General features: G+C 41.0%; 2 protein-coding genes across 7 annotated transcripts in view; one reads left to right on the top strand and one right to left on the bottom strand.

Moving 5' to 3' along the window:
- Window positions 1–274: 274 nt before the first annotated feature.
- g3bp2b (G3BP stress granule assembly factor 2b) lies at window positions 275–12,747 on the top strand. Of its 3 annotated transcripts, none has more exons than XM_060937836.1 (13): window positions 275–497; window positions 4,599–4,721; window positions 7,816–7,897; window positions 9,328–9,501; window positions 9,817–9,904; window positions 10,073–10,172; window positions 10,283–10,514; window positions 10,775–10,876; window positions 10,965–11,058; window positions 11,213–11,263; window positions 11,489–11,617; window positions 11,717–11,835; window positions 12,020–12,747. In XM_060937836.1, exons 2-13 carry the CDS (start codon window positions 4,627–4,629, stop codon window positions 12,260–12,262), a joined length of 1,509 nt encoding a protein of 502 aa, XP_060793819.1. In that variant the 5' UTR covers window positions 275–497; window positions 4,599–4,626; the 3' UTR covers window positions 12,263–12,747. The 3 variants fall into 3 exon arrangements, with proteins under 3 accessions (XP_060793819.1, XP_060793820.1, XP_060793818.1); XM_060937837.1 differs by lacking the exon at window positions 275–497 and adding an exon at window positions 1,036–1,361 and having other exon boundaries at window positions 11,717–11,860; window positions 12,020–12,139; XM_060937835.1 differs by lacking the exon at window positions 275–497 and adding an exon at window positions 1,041–1,361.
- Window positions 12,748–15,647: 2,900 nt separating this feature from the next.
- The window catches only part of LOC132896778 (sodium/hydrogen exchanger 9B2), a 38,517-nt gene continuing 35,861 nt past the window's right edge, over window positions 15,648–18,303 (bottom strand). For 2 of the 4 annotated variants that reach the window (XM_060937839.1, XM_060937838.1), the window contains exons 10-12: window positions 17,782–17,918; window positions 17,457–17,661; window positions 15,648–17,341 (exon numbers count right to left, since the gene is read on the bottom strand). In XM_060937839.1, coding sequence (XP_060793822.1) covers window positions 17,268–17,341; window positions 17,457–17,661; window positions 17,782–17,918 — 416 coding nt within the window. In that variant the 3' untranslated portion in view covers window positions 15,648–17,267. The remainder of the gene's footprint in view (window positions 17,342–17,456; window positions 17,662–17,781; window positions 17,919–18,303) is intronic. The other 2 variants (XR_009656165.1, XM_060937840.1) reach the window with 2 other exon arrangements.

Consider the following 18,303-nt stretch of genomic DNA (forward strand, 5'->3'; position numbering starts at 1 on the left):
CTAGGGAGAAGAATAAAAGAATCACGCGTTTACTTATATCTCTTTGCAATACGATTAAATTATTGTTATTCAAACTATTCGTAGACATCTGTACTAATTTTAAGCATGTCGTACTGCTCTGCATGTCATCTACTGATCGATAGAATTTTATGTTAGCTAGCTTTTGCGAGCGAGAGTCATTTTAAATCAGGCGCATACTACAGTCACCCATAAAATTGGTCCTTGTGGGGGGTGCAGGATGTGCACGGAGGTGAGATAAGGTGTTACACCATAGTAAACCGCTGGGGGTTCCTCGCGCGCGCCGCAGGGGGGAGAAGAGCCGGCCGAAGCGCTCTGTGTATGTGTGTTTATATCAGAAACATAAAAAAAATCGAATTGGTGTCTGATAAAAAACGAGTTTTGCGCAAAACCAAACCATCGTGTACAGTCTATTTGTTTCCCCTCGGAGCTTCCGCGAACACATAGCAGTCCGCGTGAGCACCGTTTTTCGTTTTTTGGTGAGTATTTAATCCTTTTTTGAGTTAGCGTCTAGCTTGGGCCGTATTTCAAATCACTTCCTAGGGATATCTAAGCACACTAGGCAGCGCACGAGCGCCATTATTCACGTCAGTGTGAAGGGTGCGTGTGTGGGGACGTGGAAGGCGTTTGGGATTGGGACCTTTTTGTCTTCTCACATGCCTGTTTTGTCGCTTTTTTTTTGTTCTTTATTTTTTTCACATCACCTCTTTAAACGATATGAACACTAACCTAACTGTATTTCTATCAATATCGGTCATATTCATATCGCACAGTGTTTACTTCGGACAAATAAGTACCAAATAAAGATCAGAAACGTTTGCAATCTCATTGGAGGCTTGTTAGCATTACACCGCTAGCTTGATTTCTTTTTCCTCATAAACTTTATTATAAACGTTAGGTTTATTCATAAAACTTTCAGTTATATGTGTGGTGTAATCAGCATACATGTAATCAAATAAAAAGTATACACATCAGGAAATATGTAAACGTATTTAATATGCTAATGTAGCTAAGGGCTGATGGCGCACAGTAGATTTCGGTTAATGAATATCTCCACTTCCGGTTTGTTGTTTTTTCTTCTTTTTTTTTTAATAACTGTTTTCGAGCTATTGTGATGTAGCCTATTAGCCTAGCACAAGCTAACGCAACCCAGATTTAGTTTTCGCCTTCGGATTATATTCAGGTTAATCATCACTATCGGCGGGACTCGATTATTACATTAATCGTTTAATTGAAGCGCGCGCGCCGTCTGTTCACAAAACTCTGTGAATGGAGGAGTGGAGAAAGTGCGCAGTTAACCCCGGCCTGTCTGTCTGTCTGTCTGCCTGCCTCACTGCCTGCAGGTGGGTCTTTGTCTGTCTGTCCTTATCTGTGTTCATCTGTCTGTCTGTAAATAGAAACAGTTCTCAGGTGTGTTAGAGCTTCACATTAACAGGTTTGTTCCTCTTCAGTCAAGTGAAGGTCGAGTCAGAGTCCGATTGATTCTTGAGGTTTGTAAAGGTTTTTGGTTTAGAATGAAAAGAACCATTGAAAATGTCCTCAAAAACTCTTGTTCAGTTTTCACACGTACACAAAAAGTGAAATCACAGAAATTACAATCACCCAAGTACAGAAAGCACAGTGCCCATGCTGAATAAATGATTAAATAGTTAGATAAATTATTAGTTTAAAATATTTAGCATATCGCATCCAGAATTTATTTGCTGGTTCAAATCTCCAGAACATCACATTCCTGCAGCTCTGCGTTTTAGCTCGGGTAGCATAGCGCGTTTGTTTCATAGGGATAATTTTCCATTTTAGAAAATTGCCAGTTCAGTTTTGTGATTTGGTCAATTCCATTTATTTCCTCGTTTTCTGTAATAAGAGATGGGAAAAGTTTCCATGTACCGATGATACAGTTTTGGAGTTCTGAAATCCATAAAAACAAGATTTGAGGAATTTTTTTTTAAAATTCAGCTTCTACATAATTATAGACTTTCAGGTTCAAATTGGGAGAGTGAGAAGTTGAAGAAATGTATGGTATAACCTCCAGTGAAAGACATCAAAATGAAATAAAACATCATGTCAGGGCTCGACATGAACTTTTTAATCCACTTGGACAAACGGCAAGATTTTTCACTTGTCCTGACCATGACCTTTTTATTACTATGTATTTACTAGTTCAGTGAAAGGAAAGTGGTTAACAAAGTTTATCAAAAAGCAGGTATAGTTATGATCATCATTGCTTTAATGAACTATAATTTTTCAATAAAACTCAAACTTTAACTGTAACAATAAACAGAAACTATCTAATGCCCCGTTATGGTGCATGTGGTGTTAAACCCATTACCTGGTCTGCAGTTTTAAGAGTTAGACTCACCCGAATTCGAAGCTTCTGGAGGAAATGAAGTTAAATTTTGATTTATCCAGTAAAACTTGAAGTATAAATTAGTTTAGAGAAATGAAACCGAAATAAAACAAGTTGGACACGATAAGGGTGACAGAATCATGTTGTGAATGAAGAAAAAACGTAAGTGAGTTCGGCACTGTCGTAAAATCCCCTCAAAATATTTTACAACATTTGTGATGGTTAATGTGAACCCCACAAAAGAAAAATACAATAAATGTCCGAATGAAATGAAGATTCACCACAAGTATTTGTTTTTTGAGGTATTTGATCTCCATTTTGATGAAGTTAGTCTAATAATCTATAATTAGATATTATACTGTGATTAGTTTTACACATGCACCTGCTGTATTCGGTTTCCCTGGAATTTCGTAAACAATAACATGGCCAGATCAAAGGGATTTGAACTAGTTTTGTTGGAACTTTATTGGTGTAACGCTTGAATAATTACTCTAAAAATGGTGATTTTCAACAAATATCCAACTCGTCCCATCAGACAGGCAGATGCGAATTTGACTTGTACATCAGCATGGCAGGACGTAGATAGTTTGTTGACACCACGGTTTACACTGAGATTCGATTTCATTTTGCCAAAAAAAAAAAACCTTGTTGAATAGCTGCGTGGATTGAATTTCTCGGGTTTTGAAACTGGATGCCAACAAGAACCCATTTTCCGTTTCAGAATGGTAGTTCCATTTCAGACAAGCAATTCCACGATTTCCGTGTTTTTTCTGTGATTGCAGAAAATCATCCCTAGTTTCACTTCCTGTAGTGAGTTGATTTTGGAGTCAGATTGCTTTCTCACTAAAGGCCAGTTTGTACTTGTTCATCAAATCTGTGCTGTAGGATCCCCTTCGCTGTAGCCTCATGTGCACCTCTTCAGAAATGTAGCTACATGCTGCAACGGCACAGACTGCAACAACTGTGATTGGTCCACTGATTCTCTATAAAAAACAGAAATCTTCTGTCATGATATTGTGTTAAAAATAAAGTGTGAGGCTCTGTAGCGGCTGTAGGTCATTATAATGGCTAGTTTAATCCTGCACCTAATCCTGTGGATTTAAACACCGGCGTTATTTTTGTGCTTCGTTCCAGTGAGACTTTTGCTTTGAGCCGCTCATACTGCTGAATACAGAGGAGTTAAAAGGCTTCAGAAATGCTTTCAGTGAGAATTCACTTGGTTTTATAATTGATCATGCAAGGTTTCTTTCCCCCCAGTCAGTTTGTTTCAAAACAACATTTTGTCCGTGTCATTTTATTTATTTATTTTTGTTTATTATTCCTACAGTGAAAACATGGCATTTCACGCTTCTCTGATGAGCTCTTCTCTGTGTAAAATCGGTGAATTCTGGTGTGTTTCATGCGACAGCATTTCCTAGAGAGTCAAAGCCGTACGTACCTATGGAGTAGACTCTACTCAAATGTATAAATCGGCCTTTAGAGTTCACCCAGAAGCTGGTCACTCTGACACTCTTGGGCCCTAGTACGAGTGTGTTCTCACTTGACTAAAGAACCGCATCATGGGGGAGAAAGGCGCAGGGTTCTGTTCAAAGACACTATACACTGAGGGTGTACTCTCTCACTAGGAATTGCCTTGTATCGCTCCCAAGAGCAATCAACCCCCCATGCTAGCTTGAGCTCATATTGTGCTTTATGTCCTGGTCCCAAGTGCACTTACTTTATCACAATGCAGACTGACTCATTGACAACAATTTGTGTTCATCAATAAAGTGTCAATAATAACCAGTCCCGTTATTAACCCAGTTATTCTCAAATTAATTGAACTGTACACTATAGCGCAAACATCCCATGTGCTTTGCGATCACACTCTGCACGAGCCCAACTGAACCCCACCTGAGCACAGTACTTAGCAATCACACTGGTCAAATGGACTGAGCTCGAAGGGTCAGGTGTGGTTTAGATCACCTAGTGTGAGTACACCCTGAGTCTGTGTAAAAGAACTTGTTTTATCCCAAAATATAAACAATGCGCCACAGTCACTAAGCGAGCTAGTATGAATTAACTTTGTGTCGTAAGTTTCATATCAAGCTTCTGTATTAAAATGTTTTGCGGAATCAAAGATGATTTCTCTGCAAAGACAAAAAAAAATCAGGGTTTTGTTGGCAATGTTTAATGTAACATTCGTTTGTAGTCTCTTATGACTTGTGTGTGCATGCATGTGTGCTTGTTTCAGCATCCCATATCCAGGTGACCTGAAAGAGATGGTGATGGAGAAACCGAGCCCTTTGCTCGTAGGGCGCGAGTTCGTCAGGCAGTACTACACACTCCTGAACAAAGCGCCCGATTACCTGCACAGGTGAGTCAAGTTAAGCTGAGGGAACTCTCTCCACGTTTAGCCTGCACAGCACGTTCCTGAATCAAGTTCTTCATCTATATGTTATGGCCCTTTTCCACTACCCTTTTTCAGCTCACTTCAGCTCACTTCAGCCCGACACGGCTCACGTTTCGACTACCAAAGAACAGCACGACTCAGCTCGCTTCAGCCCTGCTTAGCTCCTAAAACTCGCACGGTTTTGGAGTGGGGCTGAAGCGAGCCAAACCGAGCCGAGTGAGGCTGGGGGCGTGAGCAGACACTCCCCTGTGCACTGATTGGTGAGGAGGAGTGTCCTCACATGCCCACACACGCCCCGCGAGCATGCTGGGATCTGTAAACACCGTAAACCCGGAAGAAGAAGAATTACGAATTGCGAGAATTTCTGAAGCCTTATGCGCCTCGCCTCATCTATACGCTCTTGCCAGTATCTGTTGGCGTTGTCGGTGACAACAAGCCACAGCACCAAGACCAGCAACACTAACGACTCCATGTCCTCCATGTTTATTGTTTACTATCCGGGTCGTGAGACTACCGCTTAAAAGCTCACTGATGTCACTGTTTGCGCTGCTTAACGACATCACGTGACGTCCACCCACTTTCGCTAACTCCACCCAATGTGTCCACCCACTTCCAGCCAGCATGGTTCAGCGCGATTGTAGTCGAAATGCAACTCCAACAGCCCCGCTCAGCTCGACTCAGCCCAACTCAGCACGGCTCAGCCCGACTCAGCCGCGTTTGTAGTGGAAAAGCGGCATTAGTGTGTGAGAGTGAGGACAAAATATAAACGCAATAATAGAGCTGTTGAAAATTTAACAGAGAAAATTTGTGTGAAACGCAAACTGTTTCGAAAAGCAAAACAAAAAAAACCCCACACTAGGGTTGGGCGGTATTACGGTAAGAAGGTATCCCGAGGTATCCAAAAGTACCAACGGTATCGGTCTCATTACCGTCATTTAAAAAAATATATATAATATCTAAATAAATATGGAGTACATGAGGTCATAATATAAAATAATAAATTGAAGATCATCCCGAATAACTGTGTGATCGTATTTTCACTAATTCTATCAATTTCCTAAAGAAGTTCTCATCGCGTGCAGGGTTGTTTATGTCATTACCATGGCAACCCTGCGTGACATTTGGAGTCTGACAGAAAGCTTCGCAAGAGACTGAGACCGGGGGTGTCATGGCTCAGATGGCTAAGGCACCGTACCATAAATCCGGGGACCCGGGTTCGATTCCGACCCGAGGTTATTTCCCGATCCCGTCTCTCTCTCCCCCGCTCATTTCCTGTCTCTCTATACTGTCCTATCTAAAAAAAAAAAAAAAGACTGAGACCGCGGTTGAGAGATGGCAAGTCAAGATAACGAGTTAGTGGCAAAAAAAAATACAACATCGGCAGTGTGGCAGTATTTTGGTTTCAAACCAAACGAAAAATCTAATATGTCCCCTAAGGCACACCATAGCCTGGGGTACTCCACTTCCACGAGATCTCCAATGAGTTGTGTTTTGAGTAGGTTACATGAGTAACAACAAGGTAAAATAATATAACGTACGACATTTGGGATGTGGGTAATAAACGTTTGAAATGTCATCTACTGAAGAAACGGAAGAAAACATCGTAGCGTAAACTGTTAGGTTTCTGGTGGGAATTAGCAATGCGCTTGCTATCTTTGTTGGGTGTGTTAAACCGTATGGATTTAAGTGGAATAATTGTAAGGAGTTATGTGATCAAGACAACGTTTTAAGCAAGGTAAGGCCATTTGATTATTAATTTCCCCGCCATGGCATGACGTGGGCCCATATGATTTTGCCATGTGCAGCTATCACGTATTTGAATTAGGTTCGCCTCATTTGCGCTGAAGAATATGGTTTATCGCGCAGTCTAAACGGACTTGGGTGTTGGTTGATTCTTTTTCTTTTTTCTATTTCCCATGCTTGAAAGGGTATGATCCTGCTCATCGTGTACTTTTTTTTGATGGAGCAGGTGAAATAGTGCTGCAAATGGCGTTTCAACGCAGACATGTGTAAACGACAGTTGAATGCTATTTTCAAGATGAAGGAAGAGTTGCGTGATGCTTTGAAATATCTCTTAATCCATTCATCAATGCACAAAATTCGCTTTGCTGCTTAATCCATACCACAATGCACACAATTCGCTATGCTGCTTTTAAATAGTACATTTGAGGCATAGGCGCACGTTACACAGTAGGCCGAAACAAAATATTATTTTTTTCTCGGTAATACCGTATACCCCGGGAAAACACAGACAGTTTAAAGGTATCAAAATTTGGATACCGCCCAACCCTACCCCACACCAGATTCCTGACAATGCGCAGTATAAAAATGGCTGCGTTTCTCTTGTGCAGTATATCGCCAGTTCTCTTTGAGGTACAGATCTTCACTGCTGCGTTTCCGCAATCATTCCTTCATCTTGGTTTTCTTTTTTTCTGTACAAAATATAGCTTCAACTCTTCAGCGAGATTAAGAAATTCACCCATGTTGTTGTCTCCCTTCCAACAACAGGTGTACCCAATCTCAAGATACTACTGACAGTCACAGCACAAAACCAGCATGAAATAAGTTTGAAATAGAACGTGAAATATTAAATTCGCATCAGACTTGGTGTGCATACTCCGCGTCCAAAAATTCACATGCGTTTTGCGTCACAATTTTGTGTTGTATCTGGTGTGTGCATTGGGTACAATTCATGAAGTCTCGACACTGATTATGATTGTTGTAATAAAAAAAAATGCAACAACTCTGCTTGGTTACCTTGACGATGTCAATTAGGTATGGAAAATGTTGGCGAAAGGACATTCCTATAGTTCTGTTCCTTTAATGTTTAAAACCAGTGGCAGGCTATCAGTCTTCTGTTATGGTTGATTCTATCATTGCAGTGTTCTATCCAGTCAGGGTCATTAGTCGTACTCTGCTAAGGTGTTTGTTGGTGTGGTGTTGTAACATTTAAAATTGCTAATGAGCACTGGTCACTAACTAGTGAAGTGCTTCCTGTGTTTTTCCTAGCTGGCTGACTGACGTGTGTGTGTCCCCAAAAAAATATGTTTCCTCTCAGGTTCTATGGGAGGAACTCGTCATACGTGCATGGAGGTTTAGATGGCAGTGGGAAACCCGAGGAGGCCGTGTATGGCCAGGCTGTGAGTACAACACACAACAAAATAGAAACTGCAGTCGGCATCACGATAACAATTACACAAAAGCTATAATGTGCAGCTGTGTGTGAAACTAAAATTGAGTGTATGTGTTGCTGTGGTGTGGTCATGCGACTCTGCTGGAGTGCTATTTTACATTTTCTTCGCTGTGTTTTGAAATTCAAATGCTACTTTAAGCCAGAGGGAGTAGAAATGAAGAAACGCCGGTTTGTCCTTAACACACTTTATTTACAGCAAGGTTGACTGTTTTCCCATAGCACAGTTTTTATTTTTTATGCCACAGTAATTGCACAATAGTTACTGTTCATCATTTATGTTATAGAAGGTATAAACAGTTGTTCCCTCACCATTCTTTCTCTCGCTCTCTGTTAATAAGACAATAAAATGCAGCTTGTCATATTACCAAGAAATTGCAAAGAAGCGCAAACTTCTGTCCTGAAGATTTCGGAACACTAGATGTAGTTACTACATCTAAAGCTCAAATGTCAAGTTTCTTCATACTGATGCCTGTTTTTTGTGTTTTTTTTATTTTTTTTATTATTAAGTTAACCCTTAATAATACATATAGCATAATATAGCATTATGCTATATGTATTATGGAAATAAATAAATAATGGCACGCACACAGTACCCAGTTTAGTTTTACTTTGTGTGCCGTATCCATTGAGGAAATAAAAAGTATAAAATGAATGCTCTGTTAAACAGTATGCAAATGAAACAAAAATGAGTAAAATAAACTTAAAGTGGTGGGTGTAGCTGTGTGTTACGACAGGTTTGTCTATCCAGGAAGGTGTGTGTACATACAATACATTTTTCACCAACAGAGTTGGGACACTTTTGGGATGTGAGGACATTTTGGCTGGTCCTCTTTTCTTCAAATGCCTATTTTAAGGTTTAGGTTAGAATTGGGTTTAGTTTCGGGTAATGGTTGGTGTTGGGCATTTGGTTGTGAGGGTAAGGGGCTAGGGAATGTGTTGTCAATGAGTGTCCACATAAAGATAGAAGGGTGTGTGTGTTAGTTAGGCCAGAGCCTTGTATAAAGTATGTTGGGGGAAGTCATGGGCTAAAGGTTAGAGACAGCCTTGGGACCAGTTCAATTCCCTGGATCACCAGGAAAAATGTGTGGGTGGGGGGAATGAACGAATAGCACTTACCCCTCCCTCTACATCCATGGCTGAAGTGCCCTTGAGCAAGTCACCTAACCCCTACTGCTCCCTGGGTGCTGCAGCACAGTTGCCCACTGCTTTGGGTATGTGTGCTCATCCCCAAATGGATTAAATGGAGAGAAAGAGTTTCACTGTGTTCTAATGTACATGTGACAAATAAAGGGTTAAAATTGTTTATTAGACTGTTTATAAGTGAAGTTGTGGAGCAAATCTATAAAGTGGTTTCTGTGTGTGTGTGTGTGTGTGTAGGAGATCCATAAGAAGGTGATGTCCCTGCAGTTCAGTGAGTGTCACACCAAGATCCGACACGTGGATGCTCACGCTACTCTGGGAGATGGGGTGGTGGTGCAGGTGATGGGTGAGCTGTCCAACAGGGGACAACCCATGAGGAGGTTCATGCAGACCTTCGTCCTTGCACCTGAGGTACACACATGTGCAAAGTGTATGGTTACAGTACTGCTACACACATGCATTTTTAAAGACCTCAGTACTTGCGACTCACAGTGAAGGGGGCGGGTCAGGAGAGGAACCATAAACGTGGTAGCCATGTTGCTGGCCATGGTGTTGTTTCCTGTACTGATCAGTGTACACAAACCACTGGTGACTGTAGAAACCATTGTGGAAATATGAGCATGAGTGTTAGAAATACTGATCAATAAATCTGACTTGGTCACAGATTTTCTGCTGCTATGCAAATAAAGGTTTTGTGTGACCCATCTGTCTCATTCCCTGTCTCAGGGTTCTGCAGTGAACAAGTTCTATGTTCACAATGATATCTTCCGCTATGAGGAGGAAGTGTTCGGAGACTCTGAGGCTGAGTTGGGAGGTAAAGTCCGTCTGTCTGTCGCTTGCTCACTCGCTCACATGTTCTAATTAATGGTGTGTTAATGAGTCAAGTCTGTTGGAGCAACACACACGCCTTGTAAAGAGAGCCTTTTGTGCTTTGTGCAGTTGTAATATTGCTATGATAAACTGAGTAACACTGTCTGTGTAGAGTCTGAGGAAGAGGAAGCAGAGGAAGAGCAGGTGGAGACCCACACTTCTCCAGAACCTGCACAGGACAGTGCACCTTACTACGAGTCTCCACCCGTCAGGTACGTACACCTTCAAGTGCATGCACCTACATAGAGCTTGGCTAAACGCTCCCCCCACCCACCACCAATGATGATTGTCCGATCAATTGAGACATTATGATGTTTCATAGTAATGGCGTGGAGGAGCAGCAGGAAGAGGTGGGTCCAGAGGCAGAACCAGAACCCCAGCCTGAGCCTGAGGCTAGTCAGGAAGCAGAGGCAGACCTGAGTGCTGAGGGAGAACTTCAGCCTGAGGAGGTGGAGCCTGATATAGAAGAGAAGCTTCCAGAAGAGGTGGAGGAGAAACCTCCGACCCCTGTATCAGCCCCAACTCCACCCCCTCAGACCCCTGAACCACCCAAGGTGAGCATGTTTAAAATCAACCAATGAAGGAAGAGCATTTAATTTCCATTTTACATAAATGACATGCATTCCAAACATCGTGTGATCTTAAATATCATATTAGAAGTTGTGACATCACAGTCTAATTCTTGAACCTGAGTAACTAAAAATAAGGAATTATAAGGATTGCCAATGATTTCTCATTTAATCAGTCTCTCATACTACATGATGTAATTGGAGGCTTCTGATTTGGTTAATGATACTGTCAATCATCTGTGCAGCCGTTCTCTTGGGCCTCAGTGACCAGTAAGAATCTGCCACCCAGCGGCTCTCTGCCTACCTCTGGCATTCCGCCTCATGTTGTGAAGGCCTCCAGTGTACCAGTAAGACACAGATTAGAGACTCGCACACACCTCAGTACAGTTATTTGCATATTTAATTGCATTGTTCTAAATGGTGTCTGTCTTCCAGCCCAGAGTTGAAATAAAGCAGGATTCCCATGCTCCATTGCCTAGAGACCAGCGACGTGAGAGACCCGGGTTCACGCAACGTGGATCTAGACCTGGTATATAATCCCACCCACGCACGTGTGCACACAATGAGAATTCTGAGATCCAGTTTATGTATTGTGTAGTTTAGGTATGAATAAAGAGACAGAAATCTTTGTGTTAAACGTGCGTGTGTGTGTGTGTGCGTGTCCCGCTCCCCCACTCCCTCAGATGGCACTTCAGCTGAAGCACAAGGTGGGAAACCTTACTTCGCCTTTAAAGGTAATTCTGTTTAGGCATGTTATGTTATAAGAAGCAATTATTGCAGGCCATGCCCAGTCATATAGTTTTTAGGTTTTAATTAATACAATTTTTTAATTGTGTATATAAAATTGACTTTCATAGCAGTGTTATGAAAATGGTTGGTGCTTGGCCCCTTAATTAAAAGATTAACATGATGCAAGTTAATAATAGTGTTGGAGTCATGAATTTAATCTGTATGTGCAGGTCGTGGGGAATCTGAAGGAGGTGAGGTTGAAGGGCGCAGGACCATGCGTCACCCCGACAGTCATCAGCTGTTTGTGGGAAACCTTCCACATGACATAGACGAGGGAGAGCTCAAGGAATTCTTCATGAGTAAATACACATGTCAACTAAATGAAAGATGTCCTAACTAGTGGACTATATTTGGGGTAAATTTTTGACTCTAGTAATCCATGCGTGCATGTGTTTCAGCGTTTGGGACAGTGGTGGAGATGCGCATAAACACGAAGGGCGTTGGAGGGAAACTGCCCAACTTTGGCTTTGTTGTGTTTGATGACTTGGACCCTGTGCAGAGGATCTTGGCAGCCAAGGTGTGTGTGCGCACACAAGAGAGAGGCATGTATAGGAGTGAGACTTTGGGTTGTATAATGGGCTGGAGTGGGCTGGGTTACAGTGCGAATGGGCAGGTGGAAGGGCCTTTAATGTTTGGTGTAATGTATAGCATAGGTACGTGCATCGTGTGTGTGTGTCTAATGGAGTGTGTTGTTTCCATAGCCAATCATGTTCCGTGGTGAGGTTCGTCTGAATGTGGAGGAGAAGAAAACCCGCGCCGCCCGAGAACGTGAAACCAGGGCCACTGGAGACAGTCGCCGTGGAGACCGTGGTCCCAGGGGCATCATGGGTAATGGGATGGGGCGTGACAGAGATGGGCGTGGCCCACCCCCATCCTCCTCCAGGCCCACGATTGGTTCGGGCCGAGGTAGCGGAGAGAATCGTTTTGCCGGGCCGCGCCGCTGAGCGGGCGGAGTCATCCTGAACTGCGCTCGCTCACTCGCTTTCTCTTTCGTCACATCAATGGGCCGAAAATTTACAAAATAATTTTTCCTTTACTTTTCTTTTCCCCCTTTCCTTTTTGGAATCTGACCGGCTATCAACAACAGCTATGATGATGAGAACCACCATTTGATGTGAAAGATTAAAAAAAGCAGAACTCTCTCTCACACACTGAGTCGTCTTTGAAAATTCATTGCTTTCTTTTTGGGTTTTGTTTGTTTTTGTGTTTTTTTTTTTTTCAAAAATTTTTTTTTCTTTGCAAGAAAAAGGTGGCGTGGCTTATTTTCTGTAGAACAAAGAGATGGATGTGTGACAAAGGGGAACTGAATCACACGTTTTATAATGGACATGAACGTCAACGCTTCGGAAAAAATGGAAGAGATAAAACGCTCACTGTACACTTATTTATTTTGTTAGTTAATAAAAAAAAACAGTGGTGGTGCCTTAAACTGTTCTCTTGCCCATCTCTCCGTCTCTCTCTCTCTCTCTTTCTCTCTCTCACACACACACACTTGATCTATTTCATCCTGTGAAAGACAAAAGGACTAAACTCATCAGGACTCGGGCATGTGCCGATATTAAATTAAGCGCTATTATTGTTTCTGGGACCTTCGGCAGCATCTCCTATGGGACTCAACTTCATCGTAAGTGAAAGGAATTATGGGATTGCCTTCAGTGAGACGGACTCCGGTGCTGCTGCTTTCACAGATCCAAAATACGAACCCTTAAGAAGACACTGTTCAACTAATGTGTTCCTAACAGACGGACTTTATTTCAGGAGCCAGCGTTTATTTTATTTTTCTTTCCCTCTCTTTGTTAAATATTGTGATGTGATCGACGATCGGCACATGCCTGGTCACGTGGAACAGTTCGGCCATAAATAAAACGTACGCGTTTGTTTTGGTTTTTTTTTTTAAATCCAAAAGCTCCGTTTTGATTTACACTAATGCTAATATAGCTAACGGTTTATACCAGTTTATAGCTACCAGGTTAACATTATGCTTATCTCAAAAGACATTTGTACATAAAGTTTCATGAAATAGCAGGTTGTCTTGTCTTTTGTTAAAAACACAAATCAAATATATCAGCCATGTCTTCAAGATTTATGCCCCTACCTTTTGTCTAATGTACTGATTTAAAAAGGAAAAAAATTATGTATTGGTGAAAAAAAAACCCCTACAGTTTTGCATTTTTATCTCGACGATGTTCTTTTTGTCAATGTTTATAGACAAGTGTATCGTACAATGCGTCATTGCTAAACTGGTAGCTATAAGTGTGTGTTATTTGTTAGCTGCATTAGCCTCATAGCTCCAGTGTGAAACTTGGCTGATTGAATGTATGCTGTATGCTTTTCGTTTTGGGCTGAACCGTTCCTTTAGCTCAGTGCTAACGGCGTGTGGGATGGTAAGGCAGTGTTAGCGGTACTGATGATCTCAGATTAGTACTGTCTTTACGATAGCTGCTTTTTTTTTTTTTTTTAAACCCCCCCCGCCCCCTTGCGATTTTTGTTTGTTTGAGTGGCTTGCTGAAGCAGAGCTTGTTTTCCTCCCTGCAGTATTCCACACTGACTTTCTTTGTCACAAACCACTTTGCATGGCCGTTTTTTTTTTTTTGATACGCTGTTATAAATCTAGCACTTTTTTTTGCTTTTTGTTGATTTTCATTTTATTTCCCCTTCTCCAGCCTATATTTCACCTTGGGGTCAGGTGTTGAACTCCCGTTGGCTTCAGCAGGTTCCGTCTGAATGTGTTTTCAACTTTCAATAAACTACTGATCTGCAAAGATGTCTCCGTTCACTAGTTACCTTCCAACCAAAAAAGGGCATAGTATCAATTTTCAGAGGCCATATGCTAACACGCTAGCTTGATGAATGTAAAGCATCCTGGATACAGACAGGAACAAAAGTTTTAAATGTCCCATAAATAGAAGTACAGCAGTTTAGCCAATATTAACATACACTTAATTTTTATAGCTTGTTTGATTCTGCTTGATTATAGTGTTTTTTTGTTTTTTAAATACAAGTGCTATTGTTTGTTCTTGCTAGTGTTGAAGCTCAGAAATGTTTACTTAAAGGAAGAAAACCCCATTTTAATTATTTTATATTATTCTCTTCTGTGTTTGCAAAGTTAGTTTTTTTTTCTTTTTTTGGAACAAAAAACCCTATAACTTTACAAAAGCATATTAGAGAATAATATAATTAAAACTGACATTTTCTTAACTGACAAAAAAGCACACGTTCTATTTAAATGTATAAACTGCTTTGCTGTTAATGGATAATGTAAAACTGTCATCCATACCCGTTGGCCAATCAGAGTGAAGCTATTTGCATATTTTAATTTAAAGGTACACCCACAAAAATGAGCCTGTTTAACCCTATCGGATATTCATACCATAAGAAACCAAGAAGAAGAAAAAAAAGAACCAAGGTGCCTTTTTTTGAGTTAAAACTTTACAAAAGCATTTTGGAATAATATAACGTAATTAGAAAGTGTTTGGCATGTCCCCTTTAACAGTCTCACTCCCACAGTTTTCTTCCTACTTTAGATATGACCAGTTCCCATTCACCAAATGGTCTCCCTTATGAAAAGACAGCTACTATCAGGAGAGGGTGAAGGAGGAAACGCGTGACGCTAGCCGACTGCATCTTTCCGAACTACTGCTCATGCAATGTTACAGAGTAGCATAACAAATTCGGAGGAAAGTGCTATCCACCCACTTCTGTATGCATGAGCTCACAGACATCCATGATTAGCTAGCGTCACTGTAATTGATGGGAGAGAGTGTGCCATGCCACCCCTCACTCCCTCCTTCCTTGAGAGCACAGGCCAATTTTGCGCCTGTGATAAAATTCTAGCGAACATCCCTTTCTAAGTAAGAAAGGGAGCCAAATCTGAATGGCTAATTGAATTGTATGTTTTCTGAAATGGGCAGCAGAAAAGAAACCGATTGGGTTGTCTTATTTCAGAGTTTGTGGGTTAGTGGGCACTCCAGATGTGCACCAGCACTGAAAAAGTGAGGTTTTTCATAGCGTCCGCTTTAAGCTAGCTAACATTTTGGAAAATAATTTTGAGCTTAGCTTGCTAACTAAAATGTGAATTTGCTATTTCAAAGTATAGCACACTGTAGTATAGTGGAACAGTACAATATTACAGCTGTAATGATGGTACAGTTTTGACGCTTGTTTTTAGGAAACACACTCAGCTGAGGTTTAAAGAGCAACATATGGTGCTGCAGGTTGTATGGTTGTCTCACAGCTCAGTGGTCACTGGGTTGATCCCGAGCTCAAATTACTGTCTGTCCCTAAATTCAACCGAGTGCTTACTGATGATGGAAGAAGAAAAAACTAAAACAAAAGAAATGCTAGATTTTAATAATGTAATGCAATGTTTAAATACGAGCATATCACACAATCTTAGTTAATGTGAAACTGACATCACAAGCAGTGACATCATCATGAACTCAGGGCATGACTGATTAACAGTCAAACACAAAATTGAACGAATGCAAATGTTTACATTAATCTTAAATATTTAAATAATATATTGGGCAATTATGATAAAACTAATAGCTAGCATTAGACAAAGTGGCTGTTATTGGTGAAAATAAACAGCTAGCTCTGTAGTTATCTTCAGTCACTGTATGCAATAAAATATTAAATACAGTGGTGATTCAGCAGTTAAACATTTCCTACAGCATATTCAAGAAGTTCACTCTGTAACCTGGTCTGCATCCTACAGCGTTAGTGGTGGTGATTTGTCCTGGCCAGTGGTTCAGTCCTCTTCAGATGATGATGAGTCTGAGTGTCTCTTATTGGACAAAATGTTCCAGCCCTGAACCAAATTGTGTCTCTGTAGCGCCCCCAGCAGGTGGGACGACGCACTCTGAGCTGGAAACTTCCCCAACAACCAATCAGATGCTGAGCTCCGGCTTGGTTTCAGTTTGTGAGAGATGGTGACATGTTTCATGCTGGACTGCGTCGTCTTTACCGTCGTCACAGGCTTTAATCTGTCCTCCAGTGTCTTATCTGGTCCAGCTTCCACCCAGAACACTCTACAGGGCGGCGTCACTGCGGCTCCATCAATGCTGATTGGCTCAAATCCTGTTAACCAGGTGTCCAAGTCTCTCTGAGTTTTATACTGCAGTCCTAAACAGGGGAGAGAGAGATGTCGATCGATCGATCAGTCCGTAAATCAATCTAAAATCTGAACAATTTAGCACATACACACACTGTTCACTGACCTGTGGATAAGCCGGCAAGAAGGAAGAGTGAAACACACAGCAGTACACACACACTCTCCAGTGCCATGATCTTTCTCTCTCTCTCACACACACACACACACCTCTGTCCATGCTGCTTATATACTAGAACTTGTTTGTGTGTAAAAGACTAGACACAGGCTTTAAGAGTGAGTCACAGTTGGGTAATTAGCTATTAACTGAGATTATAATAATGTCTGAAGACAATAGAGGTTGTGTGTGCAGCAGACGCTAGATCAGACTCTAGACTGAAGTATAAGTGTGTGTCAGAGGATTCACACACTCGTGTATAAATCCCTCTTAGACACACACACACACACACATTCAGATGTTACATGCTAAAAATCAGTCCTATTCCAGTAAACAGTTGGATTCCATTACATGACACTATTTCCCCACTTTCCTTGTTTGGTCATTACTTTCTGTCCTCACTAACTCTCACGACTACAGTACAGAATAAAACATTTAACATTGAAATATAACATATAATCCACACACAAACCCACTTTCCACACCTATCCAACAGCTTAGCATGACTTTATTTTTCTTACTCTTCAATGTGCTTAAATAAAATGTCATTAGTTTGCATTTTAATAATGTTAATCTGTTTATAACAAATAAATATGAATAAAGCAAAGAGTAAAGCTAAAACAAGTGCAAAAAATATTAAAATGTAATAAAGTAATGGAATCACGTGTGTGTGTGTGTGTGTTTATAGTTTGCTCTCCAAATCCTGAGGTGTTTGTTTGTGTAGTTCTGGAGGTGAGATGTCTCCGGTTTTATCTGCTGGGGGAAAAAAAAAAGAAATTCCATTAGTCATGAGTAATACAATAAAAATTGCAATAAAATTGTGTTTGTGCATGTAAACCTAGGAAGGACTGTGTGTGTGTGCGCACATTACCTTGTGTGCCTTGTGTGTTTATCTCCTCTATCTCCGTGTATTTCTGCAGCAGTTTGGGTCCAGCTAGTCCGATAGCAAGTGCACCAATCGGAGCTGTAATCATGATGGATAACACTGCCACTGTCAGCACATCCATCCCATAACGCTCCAGCTGCTCGTCTTCTTCATTACGTGCCATGTCCAGGGCTGTGGAACCTATGGCTGCCTAAAGGACACACACCATGAAACATGAAGGATATCATATAGAACAACGTGTAATGAAACACAAACACACATCTTAAAACAAACAGAATATCATAAATTAAAAACATGTAAACAAACACACCTGCACTGTAGCTTTAGGTAACCATGCGAGAGCGATGAAGATTTTCTCCTTCAGGTTGAAACCAGCAAACAAAACAACAGTGAACGTTACACACACACGAACAACAACACCAATACATAGAGCAGCTGCTCCTAAACCTGGAGAGAGAGAGAGAAAACACTGAGTATTAGATATATTGTATAGTACACACTAACCCACAGTATAAGTATGCTAATATGGTACACACTAACCTGTAGTAATGGTTATTAAGGTAGTATTGGATTACTAAGGGTTAGTAAGGGTATAGTATGGTAGTATAGTATGCACTAACCCTCAGTGTATGTATGCCAAATGGTAGTATAGTATACGCTATTATAGTATACAATTTAAGTGTGTAATATGGTAATATAGTATATACCATACTACAGATAGTTTAGTACTCAATAATCCATAGTGTAAAGGTAGTATGGTATGAGTAACCAACAGTGTAAGGATGTAGTATGGTAGTATAATGCACGCTAACCCACAGTGCAAGGATGTAGT

The sequence above is a fragment of the Neoarius graeffei genome, chromosome 13 (assembly GCF_027579695.1).
Source record: "Neoarius graeffei isolate fNeoGra1 chromosome 13, fNeoGra1.pri, whole genome shotgun sequence".
Taxonomy (NCBI): domain Eukaryota; kingdom Metazoa; phylum Chordata; class Actinopteri; order Siluriformes; family Ariidae; genus Neoarius; species Neoarius graeffei.

Excerpts from the sequence above, each read along its gene's own strand:
- g3bp2b (XM_060937835.1), top strand. The coding sequence starts at position 1,288 with ATGGAGGAGTGGAGAAAGTGCGCAGTTAACCCCGGCCTGTCTGTCTGT. Across the intron at positions 1,362-4,598 it reads GCCTGCCTCACTGCCTGCAG|CATCCCATATCCAGGTGACC; the intron begins GTGGGTCTTTGT and ends TGCTTGTTTCAG. Across the intron at positions 9,502-9,816 it reads CCTTCGTCCTTGCACCTGAG|GGTTCTGCAGTGAACAAGTT; the intron begins GTACACACATGT and ends TCCCTGTCTCAG.